Below are 18,425 nucleotides of genomic sequence, written 5' to 3' on the forward strand. Positions count from 1 at the left end.
ACCCCAGTTCTCCTGCTACTGGTCTGAGTCACTGCCATGGACTGGGTAGGCCGGACTCTGAATTGGAGGGACCACAGTTTGGCACAGACTTGGGATTAGAATCTGGCAGTGCTCCTGGTTTTCCAAGCTCCGGGCTGTAACTTTTAGGAGACCCTGCTTTGTGTAGTTGTATCATTATAACAATGGTATAGACTTAGCTATGCATCAGACAAATTGGTAATGCTTGTTCTCTCTCTCCTTGTCTTTTCTTCTTACAGGGAAACAGCTGGAAGGCATCTGGTAAGCATTTGGATGAAGTTTCTTGCATGAGTTTTGAATGTGCCTTATTCAATCCTCCTCTGTCAGGTCGCCATGTACCTTAGCTAGAATTATACTGTGAAGCAGGTGTGAGTAATGTCTACTAGCAATATCTTGTTGCCTTGCATCCCTGTGAAGAAGCTAGCGTGCCTTTCTTGTACTTTTTAATGCTTAATTGCATCTGTTTTTCTCTCTCCCTGCCAGGCACACTGCCATCATCATATATGAGGATGAGTTCTTCTACGGCAGCACAGGGATCTCCAGCTGCCCACCGGTGAGTGATTCCCCCCAGGTTGCATTCACTAGTCCATACTCTGAAATCTCATATGGGAGGTGTACTGGTGCTTCTTACTGTTGGATACCAACCGGCTCCATTTTTCACAGGTGATCCAAACCTGATTTATATCCTCCTATTACATTCACTACATAGATACATACAATAGGTACTTATACCCTGCAAAAACCCACAGGAGCTCCATGCGGTTTACAGTAAAGAAAACTGAGTAAACCCCAGAGAAGTATAAAAATTATTAAGAGTTAATTCAAATTCTATTGAAAAGCTGGAAGAGGTAGTTTTTTTTAAGGCTTTCCTAAACCAATTTATAACAATCTAATCTCACATTTAACGGTAAGGCGTTCCACCATTTAGCAGAGATGTGACCTGCTTTTCTGAGGGAAGTGAGTCCATGCAATCTGTGGCATAAAACCAGGACTGGACATTGTAGACTTCATTTATGTTTATTTTCTTAATTCATTAAATAACTCCCTTTTGCTGTTTTTCTCCAGTGCTTACAGATGACATTACACGCGATGTTAATTATATTTCAACATTTTTATTGATGACAAAAGAAGAAAAAAAAAAAACATCCACGATATTCATACACAGAGGTTCAAATAGAAAAAGATATACAATAAGGACCAAATGATACATTTCGTCATCAAACTTTTAACAATTTAACTCCACCCCGCCCCTCTATATTATGTTCAGCATTTTTTCTTTTTTTTTTTTTCCTTGTTTCAACAATATTTTATGGATGATATAATAAAAATGACCGTCAACCATTTCAATATATATCAATTGAGAAACAAAACCAACAGAATACCAACAGGGTGAAAATCACATCATCAAAATATTTAACATTTCCCCCCCCCCCCCTTCCTCTCCAACTCCGCCCCCCACCCCACCCCCCCCAGATTATATGCCACACCATTAATGTACTTTTAAGCGTATTGCAAATAACTAAAACTCATCCTCCCCCTCTATTGCTGTAACCATCCTCATTCAAAAGAAGCGTAGAGAGCCTGGACTCTTATAGCTCCCCACCCTTTTATGGTTCAACAAGTTTATCTTAATAATTCAACATTTATATTGCAGTCTGCCAATTCCATTTGAACCTCTTTAGGTCACATGTCATAACCACACAATAGTACTGTTCGCCGTTATCCTCCATAGTTCGTAATAAGTCCCCCCCTCCCCCCCAACAACACTGCTATACCCATCAGACTATTACTTGTCTACTCCCCCCCTCGCCCTGCATCCCCCTTCCCCCTAATTATAGGAAAAACCCATACCAATAAATCAGACCAATAAGGAAAATCCCCCCCTCCCCCCCTCTAAGGAGATACCCAAACTTTTGATCTATATCTGAAATGGATGACTCCCTATCAACTTATAACTTAAAGCGAATTGATCACCAAACTTCTCCCTTTAGGAGATAAGCTTTGGATATATGGCCCCCAAATGTCCAGAAACTGCCTCCTCCGCTTAGGGGAACAGCCCACCCCCCTCCTTTCAAATAGCATGAATTCATGCAATCTGTTCCGCCAGTGCCAGAAATCCGGGGAGGACTCCTCCATCCATTGACTCATTATAATCCGCTTACCAATCAGACAGGCCTTGCGAATCAGTTGTCGGGCCGCACCACCCTGTAACAAGAAAAGCTCATGCTTATCTAGCAAGATCCCCATCGGGGAACACATGACTCTCGATCCCAAAAGAGTGCCCAAATACCGAATGATGGAGTCCCAAAAATGCCTCACCTTATAGCACTCCCACAAATAATGAAAAAACGACCCCGGAGCCCTCCCACACTTCCCACAGAGAGGAGTGGACACCCCTCCCATCCTGAACACTTGAGACTTTGTTAGGTAGGCCCTGTGTAGAATACGATACTGGCATTCTCTAAGTCCTGCATTACCCGTCAAACCTGGAATCCTAGCTGTCAAAGCATTGAAATCCAAAGCCAAATGCGGCCTAGCCAAATCGTCCGCCCAACGCTGTTGAATTTGCCCTCGGATCTTGGGCACCATATATCTTCCCAACGCCCTATGCAGCCCAGAAATTGAAAGACGTTCCCCCTGCATTGAATGAAAGAACTGCCGCAGAAAATGACAATGCCGAGAACCTAAAGCCCCCCTGTCCAAGGAATCAACATAATGCTTCAGTTGGGCGTGAGCAAAGATACCTCCCATATCATACCCGAGCCCCAATGCCCCCAGATTCAACATTACCCCCTGCCTATCTAACACATGTTCTAACCTAGTGATACCTTGTCGCGCCCATTTCTGAAAAATCACATTCTCCAAACCTGGTCAGAACAACAAGTTGCCCCGAATAGGAAGAATATCCGAAATCCATCTACTCAAGCCAAACAGCTTCATCATATCTTTCCAAAGACTTCGCAGAGGGGTCAATAATATACTATTCCGTAACTCCACCGGAATCATCCTGCTGGGAGCTTGTAGTAAAAAATGAAAATTACACGGTGTATAATACTGGCTTTCCAATCGTCTCCATATGTAATCATCTCGCGCCAAAAACCAGTCCCCAATGTAACGCATGAGACAAGCCCAATTATAACGCCGCAAATCCGGCAGGCCCAAACCTCCCTCACCCCAGGACCCCTGCAGTAAACTCAACGGCAGCTTTGCCTTCTTTCCCCCCCAGCAAAAACGTCTGATCACCTTACCCAGCTGGTTGAGGTCTCTGGCTCGTAGATAAATGGGCAACATATGCAGCAGATATAGCCATCTGGGGAACTCCACCATTCTGAACAACTGGATCCGCCCAGAAAGCGACAAAGGCAAAGACATCCAAGCTTGCAACCTCTCCGATGTGGCCTTCAACAAACCGGAGACATTCAGATGGTACAACTCGGAAACCCTCATCGACAAACGTATACCCAAATATTTAAAGGATCCCTGCACCCAACGAAGAGGAAACTCCCCACCCCACTCCCGCCGTATCTCCTCCGCTGAAGACAACGCCAATGATTTGGAATAATTAAGACGAAACCCAGCGAAGTCTCCAAATTCTCGAAAAAGTTCTAAGAGGGCAGGTAGAGAAGTGCTCGGCTCCGTAAGATGCACCAGCAGGTCATCCGCAAAGGCAGAAAGAAGAAATTCCGTTCGCCCAACTGGTACTCCCTGTATCTCTGGATGCTGTAGGATTTCCCGAATGAGAGGATCCAAAGAAAGAACAAACAAAAGAGGAGACAAGGGACAACCCTGTCTAGTCCCTCTATAGATCCTAAAAGACTCTGAGCGTTCCCCATTTACCCACACATACGCCCGCGGTTCCGAATACAAGACCTCAACAGCATCCAGAAAAAACCCTCCAAAGCCGTAATGTCTCAACACCGCAAACATGTAGGACCAGTTCACCCAGTCGAACGCCTTCTCCGCATCAAAGCTAACTAAGAGCGATGGAAGGCGTCCCCGGGCCACAACTTCTAAAGATGTCAAGATGGATCAAACATTCTTCACTGCTGTCCTTCCCTTCACAAAACCCACCTGGGACTCATCAACCAATGACGGGAGGACCACCGCCAATCTGTTGGCCAAAACTTTAGCATATAACTTCGCATCAACGTTAATAAGAGAAATGGGCCTGTAAGATTCCGGTTCCACCTCATTTTTCCCCTCCTTAGGGAGCACAACTATTTGAGCCTCCTGAAAAGTACCCGGGAGCGTGCGCTTAGCCACCATCGAGTTGAACAAGGACAACAACGGCATTTTGACCTTATCAAAAAACTGTTTGTAAAACTCTACCCTGTAACCATCTGGTCCAGGGGCCTTGTAAGTAGCACACTGCTGCAGAGCCAATATTAACTCCCCCTCCGTGAATGACCCATTCAGGCGGCCACGTTGACTATCAGAAAGCCGAGGTAAGTTCAGGTTCTCCAAATACATATCACTATCCATCACAGCATCCTGATCCACTGCATATAGTGCTTTATAAAACTGTCCAAAAACATCAGCAATTTCTCCGTCTACACTCGTCATCCTCCCGTCCTTTGCCTTCAACTGCAACACGCGGTTAACACCCCCCTTTTTATGAAGCATCCTAGCCAACAATCGCCCGGCCTTGTTCCCATATTGAAACAGACGATATTTATAATAAAATTGGGTCTTAACCGCCCTTTGATGCAGCAATTCGTTTAACTCTTTCTGCGCTCCCAACAATGCCCCCCTGCATTCAGAAGTAGGTGAGCGCCCATAGGCTCTCCGCAGCCTCTGAACAAAGGCCCCCAAACGAACAATCTCCCCATCCCTCAACTTCCGAGCCCTCGCCGAATAAGAGATAATGTCCCCTCGTAACACCGCCTTTGCTGTTTCCCAAAAAAGGGCCGGCTGATTTACATGCTCCCCATTGTGATATACATAGTCTTCCCATCTATCCATCAGATAAGCATGAAATCTCGAATCCTGCACCAGCTCCAAAGGGTATTTCCATGTCCGATTACACCCAGCCCACGGTTTGTCCATCAGGGTCAACCAAACCAAAGCATGGTCCGAGACCGCGTATGGTCCAATCTCCGCTTTCTGCACCTGGGATAATAGAGAGCGAGAGACAAACAAATAATCGATACGGGATTGAGAGCCATGTGCTCGAGAAAGATGAGTAAAGTCTCTCTCAGACGGGTGCAGCACCCTCCAAACATCTACCAGCTCCAAAGCCTTACATAAGGAAGATAGTGCCCTACAGCCTCCCCCCCGAACTCTGGCCACCTGAATTGGAACGATCCATTAAGGGATCAATCACTAAGTTATAGTCACCCCCTAATATCAGCTCCCCCCCTGCACGCGGAGCCAGTCTCTTAATCAAGGCTTGAAAAAACTTGCCATTGAACACATTGGGGGCATATACATTACAGAACACCAAATGGCGACCAGCTATCTCCACATCGGCCAAGACCCACCTGCCCTCCGGATCAGCCTGGGTCAAGTTGAGCCGAAGTGGGATACCCTTCCTGAATAGGATCATCACCCCTGCCTTCCTCCCCACTGCAGGAGCCTCCACCAAAGAACCAACCCAACCTCTTTTAAACTTAGCATGTTCTCCGGAGGACAAGTGCGTTTCCTGCAGAAAAGCTACATCCGCCCTCTGCCGCTGCAGCGCTTGTAACACCTTAGTGCGCTTAATAGGGGAGGAAACCCCCCCTACATTCCACGAGATTATTCTAAGTGATCCCAATAGCCCAGTAGTCATGTATTCTCATAACAAAACTAACTCCACTCAAAAACAAAGGAGGATGCCCCCCAGCCATCCATTCCAAAAACTTCTTCTCCATACTATCTCCAGATATCTCCGCAACCCTCCCTCCCCACCCTTCCCTCCCATCCCAACCCCTACATCATCCTCCATAGCTCCTAAAAGAGCCGGACCACGCGAGCTCCCCCCTCACCCATCTCATCTCCAGTTCCATAATCACGCATGCATGCCCCCTTTATACATCAAAGTTATTATCTCCCATACCCACTCACTCCCCCCAGACATTATAAGATATCCATCCAAGCCTCATATATATAGCCCATTCCTCTAGTACCCAGGGGCCCTTCCCATCATATAATTATAGTACAGTGTCCCTTACAGTTCCTCACTCAACTATAACAGAAAATAGAACCGCATTCACTCACCACCTTCTCAAACAAATCACACCAACTGCATTATATAGTTGTGATGCCTATCCCCACAGTTCAAAAAAAAAAAAAATCACTACAACATGCTCACTAGTACTCCTCACCATCTCACCAAGTATGTACCAGTCCAGTCCCTTCATATGTCCATTCCATTCTCACTGGCTGTCAAATCCAGACTCTTCATGCTGGCCCTTCAGCAGGTAGGTCTTGTTGAATAAACTTCATCGCTTCCTCCGCCACAGTAAAGAACTGCTGAGACCCCCGGTACCAAATCTTCAGTCGTGCGGGGTAGAGTAAAGCAAATTGTATTTTTCTGGAAAACAAAAGCTGGCACACTTCGCGAAACGCTTTTCGCTGCAATGACACTGCCGTGGAGAAATCCTGAAAGCAGCGCACCACCGAATTTTCGTACTTGAGCTGTCCCAATTTCCTGAGTGCTTGTAATATATCCTGTTTGTGTGCAAAGTTCAGCACCTTAAAAATCACAACTCTGGGACGCGAATCATCCTTTCGCACAGGCCCTAATCTGTGGGCCCGCTCCACTCTTAACGGGCCTGTTGTCAACTTGAGCTGAAGTGCCGTGGGGAGCCAGGATTCGAGGAAAGATCGCAAATCAGCCTCTCTAATAGCTTCCGGCAGCCCCACCATTCTGATGTTACTCCTCCGCGCACGATTTTCAAGGTCCTCCAATTTTGCCTCAAGTCGCTCCACCTTCTGTTTCAGGGCTTTACTCGACGTCTCCTGCTGCTGCACCAAATCTTCTACATCCGACAGCCTTTGTTTATATTGGGTAAACTCCGTCTGGATACCGCCCAGCTTGTCATCGATCCCTTTCAGCTGATCCGCGATCCTTTGCAGTTTAAGGTCTACGGAGACCTCCAGCATGGCCGACACTTCTGCCGCTACCTCCGCGGCCCACGCGGAGCTCACTGTCCGGTGGACTCCCGCTCTCCGTCTCCGCCATCTTGTTTTCGAGCAGCCGACTTCGCGCCCCTTCTTTCTTTCCAGATTTAGCTGCCATTCTCCACTCCTGCACCCTATCCGCGTCTACCAACAGCTGCCGCTACACTTCCCCTGCTCAGCGATATTCTCCGATTTAGTGGGAGTAGCGCGATGAAAGTTAGAAAGCTCAATTAACTGCGGGTAAGGAGGGAGCTCTGCACAGCGACTGCCACTCTCTAGCCGTGCATCACGTGGTCCCCCACGCGATGTTAATTAAATCATGAGGTGTGTGATATCACCTGTGATATCGTTGTTAATGTGAACCAATTGAGGATCAGTATGTGATGAATGTGACATACTTGGGAATTACAGGGGAGGAGATTGAAAAACTAACAAAAATGAAAGCCTCAGGGTTTGGGGAGGGGGTTATTTTATTCTAGTATTTAGCTCACACCTTTTGAAGGCAAGTTACATTCAGGTACACTTTCTGTGTTTAGAACATACTGCATCTTTCTTGACGGCAAATGATCCTTGAAAGTTTCATTTAGAAGCCATTATTGATCAAAGCTTTTTATCTTCTGACAGTGACTTCTGACCTGATTCAGAGCAGTGGCATAGCCAGACCCAATATTTTGGATGGGCCCAGAGCTAACTTAGATGGGCCCTTCTATGGCACGACACTCCACAGCCCCCCCCCCCCCCCCAAATATATTTTTTAATTACCTACCACCATTGTTGAAACCCATCCTTCCCTGATGTACCTTACAGGCATCCCCGGCGCCTGCAGTGATTCAATTATTGTTCCTGTGCCGGTTCTGCAGGCTTCCATCAGCCGGGTCCTGCCAAACAGGAAATGATGAAAACGAGGTCGGGACCCAGCCGATGGAAGCCTGCAGGGCTAGCACAGGCAGCAATAATCAAATTGCTGCAGGCGCCGAGGACTCCTGTAAGATACATCAGAGATGGGCAGGCAGATGCCGGGACAGTGCGGAGGAGGAGAGATGTTGATGTGGTGTTCCACCGCGGGGTGGGCTTGTGCCCACCCAGGCCCACCTGTAGCTACGCCACTGATTCAGAGTAAATTAAAATTGCCTTGTGTGCTGCAGTGAAATTTATATGACCCAATATTCAAAATGTTTATGTACATAATGCAGGGGTGGAACATTCCTAACCGAGAGGGCCTGGTGATAAGCAGGTGCCATCTGTGTAGTTATGCAGATAAATTCAGCAAAAAGGCCATCCTACATTTATCAATATAGCTCTACGGATAGCAGCTGAATATAGTATGCTATCCATATAGTGACTGCTCTTGCTGCTATAGATGTGTATTCAGCATCATTGCTTCTGCAGATAGATTCAGTGCCACTATGTAAAATATTTATATAGCATAGCTGGCATTTTTAAAAACATCAACTGCAAATGTAGGGGTGAGATACCTAAATCAGTCGGGTGAAAGTAAATAGGTTAAAGGTACTCAAAAAATTTTTTTAGCAAGTACACTTATTTGTCTTAGGAGCAGGGCTTTTTTTGAGGGGTTACTCGGGGGTACTGAGTACCGGCACTTTTTCCAGTGTCTGCTAAAATTGACCCATGAACCACAAGTTTTAATGAAACAGCTCAGGCTCTACACACCAATTCTGCCTTGTCATAGATTCTGTGACTGGTTGCAGGGGGCCTGGCTATTGTGGGGTGGGTCCCTCAGTCATCACCCCACCCCTGAAGGGTGGCCTGGCTTTTGAGTACCGGCACCTTTTTTTGCTAGAAAAATTGCACTGCTTAGGAGGAAAAGGCCTTGAGAAACCCCTTGACATATGAAAAAGTCAATAGGGGGTTGGACTTCCTCATCATTGGCCAGAAAACCTCCGTATGGGATCTCACTTTGTAGTTCTTAAACTTTTAAGCTTAGCTAATCAGTGCTAAAATAGACTTAGCTCAATAGAGAGATGATCTCTGTATTTTCTTGTTGACTTTGTGATCAATGGCGGCCAGCGTTTCAAGTTTGCGTGTTCTGCTTCAGGATCACTGAAGCAGAACACGCGAACTTGAAACGCTGGCCACCATTGATCACGGAACTTTGGTTAGCCAATACCTTCCTGAAATTGGCGACAGCTGTCCTTATTCGTTTGGATAGGGTGCATCGACTGGGGTGATGCCAAGATAGAGACGCGGCCTCGCCCTTCATCTTTTTTGTTGTTCTGATATGGGAATGGTGCATTGTACTTGCTATTAGTTGGGGTGGGTGGTGCATGTTCTCCATGTGAGTGCTGGGTGGAAGGGGTAACTGATGTCTTAGTGTCAGTTGGGAACGGTTTTAAGTCTCTTGAAAGAACATAAAGCTGGCATCGTTTATCTTCAGGAGATAAAATTAACTGATGTTGAACATGGGAAACTCTGAAAGGGCTGGATGGGTGAGATTTTTTTTTTAATTATTCATCTATGTCTAGGAAGGGCGGAGTAGCAGTGTTGATTTGAAAGAACCTGTTGGGGACTGTGAAATTAGTTTGTAAAGACTCCTATGGTCGCTATATATTACAGGTAACCTTAAGTGATCAGACATTTTTTCTTTTAGTGGTGTATGGCCCGAATAGATATGACCACGTTTTTTGTTTTTTTTTTAATTGGTACATATGGGCTTACAAGATACCACCTTGTCTATGATAGTAGTGGGGGATTTTAATCAAGTGATAGACCCATTAGTAGATAGATGAGCTTTGAGGAGTGGTGTGGACTTGCGGCCCATGAAGATGCTGCCCTTTCTTTGTTCTTTTCTGAATTTGGTCGGTCCCTGGCACCTCCTGCACCCCACGGAAAGAGATTGTATACCCATTTATCTAGGGTACATAATACCTTTTCACATACTGATTATATCTTGCTTACTGAAACCTTATTTTTTTAGGTTGCAGGGGCTGCGATTGGACCATTGGCTGTTTATGATCATAATATGATTTGGGTTGATTTGGAAGGTAGTAAACAGCAGTGTAGTGGTCATCGATGACAATTTCTGGCTTATCTCTATAAGGATGAGCATTTTCGGAAGTATCTTTGCCAGGAATCCAAAGAATTTGAGGAGTTTAATGGGCAACATCGCGATGACCAACCACCTATACTGGAATTCTTCATGGATATGTCATTGCGTATGTTGTAACCCGAAGTAAGCAGATTACACAAGGTATAATTGGACTGGAAGCTAAATATAAAGCAGAAAAAAAATTGTAAATCCTAGTTTAGTTGATTAATCCATGATCATACAAAAAAGGAGTTGATCTTTTGGAAATATAAATTTCATAAATTTGGAAATAAACCGGGGAAATTATTGACTAAAGTAACGAAAGCGTGGCATGGCTTGCATTTTATCTTCTCTATGCAGACTTCTGGGGATCAACGTACCAATAAGGTGGAGGAAATCGGAAACATTTTTTTATGATCGCTTTAGTAATTTGTATAAGGGTGAGGACCAGCTGGTTGGGCCTTCTTTGACAGATTATTTAGAGGATGCTGGACTACCTCGCTTTTCTGCGGCAGTTCTCACCCAGTTGAGTGCTCCATTGGGTGCCATTGAGATCCAAAAAGCTATTAAGGCACTTAAATGTTTTACAGCCCCAGGTCCCGATGGGTACTCACCGGAGTCTTACAAAATGGTACATCCTCATCTGTGTGGCCCCTTGGAGGCATATTACTCGGCTTCATTAGAAGCGGGGGTTTTACCACCATATGATGGTATGGCTTTGATCACACTTATTCCAAAACCGGGTAAACTCCAACATTTACCAGAAGCATACCGTTTAATTTCCCTTCTTAATGTGGATTTAAAGATTTTTCGCATCTTTTGGCGGACAGGTTGGCTCTTCATCTTCCTGATGTGATCGACCCTGAACAGACAGGTTTTGTGAAGGGACAACATTCGGTATTGAATATTTGGAAGACCTTAGTTGGCATCTCTCATAGTCACCGTCATGGAGTCCCAGCTATTCTAGTTAGTCTAGATGCCAAAAAGGCGTTTGACTTGGTTGACGAACTATCTATTCTCGGTTTTGAAGTACATGGGCCAGTGTAGTTTTTAAGAGCTTTGTAACTCTTGTATGCCAATCCATCTGCTGCAGTATTTGTTAATGGGCAACCTACTCCATCCTTTTCAATTGGTTGTGGCGTGCGGCAAGGTTATCCTCTGTCCCTGCTCTTATTTCTACTGTGTTTGGAACCCGTTATTTGTATGGTTTTCAGGGATGGTGAAATCTTTGGTATACAGATAGAGACTGAAACTATCAATGTATTCGCGTTTGCTGATGATTTGTTAGTTCTTTGTCTTCTCCACAGGTGTCTCTGCCATGTCTTATGAGTGTCAGTATTATTCGGGATGTACATTAAATCTCCATAAATCAGTAGCCCTTCCAGTGCAACAGACAGTCCATCATGATTGGGTGAGGTCATTTCCCTTACTGTAGGCTGATGCTTCTATCAAACATCTAGGTATCCAGATTCCACAGGATCTGACACAGTTTTATGAGGTTAAATTTCTCCCACTATTGGAGGCAACTTGGTGCAAATTACACATTTGGAGGGTGTATCCGCTTTCACTGATGGGGAAAATAGTTTTATATAATATGATGATTGTGGTCCCACAGTGTCTCTATTATTTTCAAATGCATCTGTGTGTGTTAACTGGTATTATGGAGAAACGTCTTAATAAACATCTCATAGGTTACCTATGGAATGGGGAGAGAGCTCGCCTTCCTCTAGCAAAGGTGGTCTTACCTAGAGATAAAGTGGGGTTGGGATTGCTTAATTTAAAGCTGCTCTCGATGGCATGCAGGATGTGACATCTCAATGATTGGTATTGCGATACTGACTATTTTTCCTACTTAATTCTGGAAAAGAGACTGTGTGCACTGTATCAGTTGTGTTGCATGCCTCAACGGCACTATGCCAGCCAAAGGTGAGGGATTCACTTTGTGTCTCCCCTATGTTAGGTGTGGGGCTGGGTAGGCAGTCAGTCTCATCTTGTCCAAAAGGTTTCACCCCTCTTGCCTCTACAAGGTAATGGGTCCTTCCTCCCCCGGTATGAATAATGCTTCCTTTCAGTGTTTAGGACGGAAGGGAATATTTTATTTCTTTTTCATGTACTTCCAAAGGAGGGTTACTGTAAATCTTATGATTGTTTACGAACGGAGTTTACATTAAAAGATTGATACATTTTCTTATCTACAGTTAAACATTATGTAAACTCTTTGCCTGCCTCTGCTTTGACAGAGGACTTGCGGGAGCAGCTGTCTACTACATTTACACTAGGTGCACAACAACTGGTGACTCTGCAATATCACCATCAATCTTTGAAAGACTTATTGTTGGTTTTGGACTATGAGCCTCTGGCGGGGGCATGGACTAGAGATCTGAATGTACAAATTGATTCCACTTGGATACCAAATTGTCTAAAACACACCATAGCCCTTACTGACAACATTACCTTATGGAAACTACAATATAAAATGGTATTTTATCTACATATATCACCTCACCGTGCCTTTAAAGCCACTATGAGTGTAGAGGATAAATGTCCAAAATGTCAGGCATCTTCGGCATCACTGGGACACATGTACTGGCGCTGCTCAGTAATTCATCAGTTTTGGGCTCGCCTGAAAGCACCCCAAAAATCTTGTTTAATGTCTTTGGATTGGCACATTCTATTAAACCTAGCCTGACTGGTTTTTTACACAGGGCCACTTTGATGGAGAAAAAGAGTATTTTGAGGTGTTGGTTGCACCTCCACCATCCTTGGCCTCTTGGCGGGCTGATATGGTTATGTTGTGTCCTTTGGAAAGACTGAGTGTGGGTCAATTAGATTCTGTTTAGGGGAAAAGATTTACTGTGATATAGGAGCCATTTTGGACTATGTTGTCATACAGCACGAAGCAGAATACTTAGTGTTGATTTTGATGTTGAAGATTGATGGGGGTGGGGGGATAGGTGGGGGAAAGGGTAAAATTAAAAACTAAAAGTTTGTATTTGATGTAACATTGTTAACTGTGTGGATGGAACAATTTGTATTTCTTAAGATTTCTGGAGATCTGTTGTTTGTTCCTCTTTGGTAATAAAGAGATTTAAACATAAAAATTAACGTATTTTTCACACTGTTTTGTAAATGGTGTGAAAAAATGTTTAGATTTAATATGGATGAGAATTTGTGAGCATGCATTCAGGTTTGTTTGGGTGTCTAAAATTGTAAAGTGCACAAATTGCTTGTATGCGCGTATATTTCATGTTTATCCACTTCTGCCCTAGCTGAGAGAATATTCAGCCATCTCTCTGACCTCATGTGCAACTTTCTTTAAATCAATCACCTTATTTTCTAACTCTTCCTACTTTCTTACCTACTTGTATGTTACTTCTTTGCTTTACCCTTCAGTATCAATTATAATTCTCTATTATGTATTGTGTTATTGTAAGTAGTATACTATGCTATACTTTGTATTGTTTTTGAATATTTTTACTGCTGTAATTGCCTATTGCTCGTTTGATCTATTCTTACTGTACGCCGCCTTGAGTGAATTCCTTCAAAAAGGCTGTAAATAAAGCCTAATAAATATTTCAGATTTAATACAGGCACATTGTGTGCACTTTTAAAATCTTGTGTGCATACAGTGTGCACCTAAAAAAAGAGTAGCTTTAATGACACAAAAGATACCTGAAAATAAGGAAAATGCCATCTTAAAAACTTAAGAATAGCCATACTGTGTCAGACCAATGGTCCATCTAGCCCAGTATCCTACTTCCAACAGTGGCCAATTCAGGTCACAAGTACCTGACAGAATCCCAAATAGTAGCAAGATTCATGCTGCTGCTGATCCCAGGCACAAGCACTAGCGTCCCCTATGTCGTATCTCAATTGCAGACTCTGGACTTTTCCTGCAGGAACTTGTCCAAACCTTTTTTTAAACCCAGATATAATAACCACTGATACCACATCCTCTAGCAACAAGTTCCAGAGCTTAACTATTCATTGAGTTTCAAGTTTCTTAGTAGTCTGATATACTGTCCTATGGTGAGGCCTTCAGGGCAGTCAGTATAGAGTAAGAGGCGAGAGAAAGAGGGCGGGGAAGAACTCCATAAACATATAGGAAAGAAGGATCGGGAAAGGGGAGGGGAAGAGAACATGTGCTCTCTGTACAGGTTCACCAGTCACTGATGTCCAAAAGACTCTGGGAGTAGCATCTAAAGCATTCTAAAGGGGTTAAAGGCATCAGGAATTTTTTTTTTTTAAAGGGCAGCACAGAATACAGTGTGATTAGTCGAGGAGTACAGATGAAGGGGCAGGGAGTTCCAGAGGGTAGAGGCTACTACCCTGAAAGCTTTGGAGCGAATGGAATCAAAGCGGAGCTAACATAGGGAAGGAACATGTAATAGGTTGGAGGAGGATGAGCACAGGGATCTGGAGGGAGCATAAGGGATCAGGTGTGTAAGAGAGGAGTCGTGTCAAATTGGAGTGTTACAGTAGTCCAGAAAGGAATTCACCAAAGAGTGAATAAAGACCCGAAGAGCTGGTTTAGTAAAAAAGTGGTGAATTGAAGAGATCATTTTACGTTTATAAAAGTAACGTTGTACTATGGCTGAGATATGAGTATGGTATGTGAGGGCTGAATCAAATGTAACGCCTAGAAGTTTGAGAGTAGGCTGAAAAATGACAGGAGAACTGGCTCAATAATGGGAAGATCTGGATTAGGAGTCCCTGAGCAAGTCATAAGTAGAGCCTGTGGGGTTTTTTTTTTCTGGGTTGAGTTTGTTTGGATGAGAAAAACCAGTTGGCTGCTGTATAGAGTTTTCATTGAGTGAAGCATTAGCCAAAGGATCAGTGTTATTTGAAAGTAGTACCGTGTAACTTCCTTGAATGTCCCCTAGTCTTTATACTTTTTGAAAAAAGTAAAAAAAAATCAATTTATGTTTACTTGTTCTACACTGCTTAGTATTTTTAGACCTCTGTTGTATCCCCCCTTAGTTGTCTCTCTTGTTCCAAGCTGAAGAGTCCTAACTTCTTAAGCCCTTCCTTATACGAGAGGAGTTCCATCCCACTTTATCGTTTTGGTTGCCCTTCTTTGAACCTTTTGTAATTCCATTATATCATTTTTACAATGCGACAGCCAAAATTGCGCGCAATACTGAAGGTGTGATCACACCATAGAGCGATATAGAGCCATTAATAACATCTTAGTCTTATTTTCTATCCCTTTCCTAATAATTCTTATCATTCTGTTTTCATTTTTGGCCTCCACCACACACTGGGCAGAAGACTTCAGTGGATTATCCACATGACACTTAGATTTTTTTCTTCAGAGCTACTCCTAGGGTGGACCCTAGCATCAAATAACTGATTTGGATTATTCTTCCCAATGTGCATCACTTTGCACTTGTCCACATTAAATCTCATCTGCCATTTGGATGCCCAGTCTTCCAACTTCTAAGGTCTTCCTACAATTGTTCACAGTCTTCTGCATTTGACAACTTGAAATAGTTTTGTTATTGTCAAATTTAATCATCTCACTTGTTTATTTTCCAGATCATTACTAAATATGTTAAATAGCAGCGGTCCCAGTATAGATCCCTGTAGCACTCCACTATTCACCCTCCTCCATTGAGAAAAATGGCCATTTAACCCTATCCTCTGTTTTCTGTTCAGTAACCAGTTCCTAATCCACATCAGACTATTGCTTCCTATCCCATGGGTTTTTAATTTTCTCAGGAGCCTCTCATGAGGGACTTTGTCAAACGCTTTCTGAAAATCTAGATACACTATATCAGCCGGCTCACCTTTGTCCACATGATTGTTCATGCATTCAAAGAAATGAAACAGATTGAGGCAAGACTTCCCTTGGCTGAATCCATTTTGACTCTGTCCTATTAAACCATGTTTGTCTATGTGTTCAGTGATTTTATTCTGTATAAGTTTCCACTATTTTGTCCGGCACTTACGTCAAGCTTACCAGTCTGTAATTTCCTGGGTCACCTCTGAATCCCTTTTTTAAAATAAGCATTACATTTGCTACCCTCCAATATTCAGGTACTACAGGTGATTTTAATGACAGGTTACAGGTCACTTACAGGTCTGCAGTTTCATATTTGAGTTCTTTAAGTACCCCAGGGTGTTTACCATGGGGTCCAGGTGATTAGTTACTAATCTTTAAATTTGTCTCAGTACATTTTCCAGGTTCACTGAAATTTCTTTCAGTTCCTCTACATCATCATCCTTGAAAACCAACTTTGGTACAGGTAGGTCTTACATCATCTGCAGGAAAGACAGAGGCAAAGAATTAATTCAGCCCCTGTGCTATGGCCCTGTCCTCCCTGAGTGCCCCTTTTATTCCTTGATGATCTAATGGTCCTATGGATTCCCTCACAGGTTTTCTGTTTCTGATATACCTGAAAAAGTTATTACTATGCGTTTTGCTTCCAAGGCAAGATTTGTTTTGTATTCTTTTTTGGCCTTCTTTCTCAATGCTTTGCATCAAGCTTGCCAGTGCTTATGTTGCTGCTTGTTTTCTTTATTCTGATCTTTTTCCTGTATTCTGAAAAATATTCTTTTGAGTCTAATAGCCTCTTTCAGTTCTCCGTTTAACCATACTGGCTGTCCTTTGCTCTTCTTTCTACCTTTATTAATATGTGAAATACATCTGGTCTGGACTTCCAGACCTTTGAGGGACTCTGAACCAACAAGAGCGGAAGAGAAAGACTGTGGAGGTTTCTCAACTCAGGTAGAAGTTCTGCTTTCTTCTTCAGTTGTCCTAGCACCCTTAACCGTTAGTGAAGCTGAATGTGGTGACCTTTGAGACTCCATGGTTGGTTATGGAGTGGTTTGATCAGGTTTACTCCCCTGTTTTTCCATCTCCTTGACTTCTGCCTCCAAACTGCAAGATTTAGAGTCTAAAGTGAATTTCTGTACTAAGATTGATGTAATGGATAAAACAGTGACTGAGGTTAAAATCTTCTCAGACTTTAATTCAGGTTAAGTCCTTTATGTTAAGGAAAATTGGAAATTTAGAAACTATGCAAAGAGGTCTGAACCTAAAACTGCTTTACTTCCCGTAGTCTAGACTAACCTCGGCTAGCATTCTTTTCCATAGGTGTTTGCAATCAGTATTGAAATACCTGAAATCAGTCTTTCCACCTTCGCAGAAGACCTTCTATATAACGTCTACTGAAAAGAAGCTTCAGTTCATTTAAATATATCTGATATTTTGGAATCCTCAGAGATTGAAGTAACACTAAGATCTACTCTTAGTGTCCTTTGTTTTTCATCAGGATAGGGATTCAATATGCAGATTATATTATAGGACTGCAGGTACAACATTTCTGGGGAATAAAGTACAGATGTTTCTAAATGGATGCAGTCTAGAAGGAAGAAGAACTTGAAATTACGTTCTGCAGTGACTTCACTAGGAGCTTTCATCCAACTTAGGATTCCTTGTGAATGTTTTGTAATGTATCGGAATAATCGTATGTTTTTTTTTTTTTATGGTTTAACTTTTTTATTGATGTCACATCCACAACATTTAAGCATCAATTACAATCACCAAAATGATATCTCTAAAGTCAATAACAAAACCTTTTGTTAAAGTAACATCAAACTTTTACATAGTCTTTTCATCCCTCCCTTTTCCCCCACCCCCCAACCCTCCCATCCCCCCTCCCTTTTACCCTCCCTATGATCTGTCTAAAAGCATCAATGGAGTCTCCAGGTTCTCAATCATAGTTTGTTAAGGATGAGACTTCTTCCTCTTTGCGTGAGTTTGGCTATAAAGGGACTCCATGTCTTTAAAAAACGTGATTTCCGCTTAAAGGAACCCCTGGCCTCTTGCGCCTCCCAAGTCATCAGTTGATGTACCTGATTGCGCCAGTGCCAAAATTCAGGTCTATCCGGAACAGTCCATTTTTGCAAAATACATTATGTGCTAGTAAACAGAGCTTTCTACACAGCAGGACTTCCTCCGCCCTTAGCCCCCTGAGAGAGCCAGGACAGTCCAACAACAACTGTTGAGGTGTGCCCTGTACCCTTCTTGACAGCATCAAGGAAAGAAAGGCCACCACCCGTTTCCAAAAACATCTTATAATCCCACATTCCCATAAACCATGGTATAGTGTATTATCAGCTAGATTACATTTCATACAGGTAGGCGAACCAATTCCTCCCGCTCTAAACAATTGTACTTGTGAGAAATATGCCCTGTGGATAACTCGAAATGCACATTCTCTGTATCCCGCCCCACTAATTATTTGCGGAA

General features: G+C 43.3%; 1 protein-coding gene across 1 annotated transcript in view; it reads left to right on the forward strand.

The window, feature by feature from the left end:
• Window positions 1-244: 244 nt before the first annotated feature.
• Window positions 245-18,425, forward strand: part of LOC115458973 (desumoylating isopeptidase 1) — a gene marked incomplete at its 5' end in the record, with an annotated part of 48,505 nt that continues 30,324 nt past the window's right edge. Inside the window, 2 exons of the mRNA XM_030188835.1 lie at window positions 245-279; window positions 502-571. Coding sequence (XP_030044695.1) covers window positions 245-279; window positions 502-571 — 105 coding nt within the window. The remainder of the gene's footprint in view (window positions 280-501; window positions 572-18,425) is intronic.

This window comes from Microcaecilia unicolor, unplaced genomic scaffold (genome assembly GCF_901765095.1).
Source record: "Microcaecilia unicolor unplaced genomic scaffold, aMicUni1.1, whole genome shotgun sequence".
Lineage (NCBI taxonomy): Eukaryota > Metazoa > Chordata > Amphibia > Gymnophiona > Siphonopidae > Microcaecilia > Microcaecilia unicolor.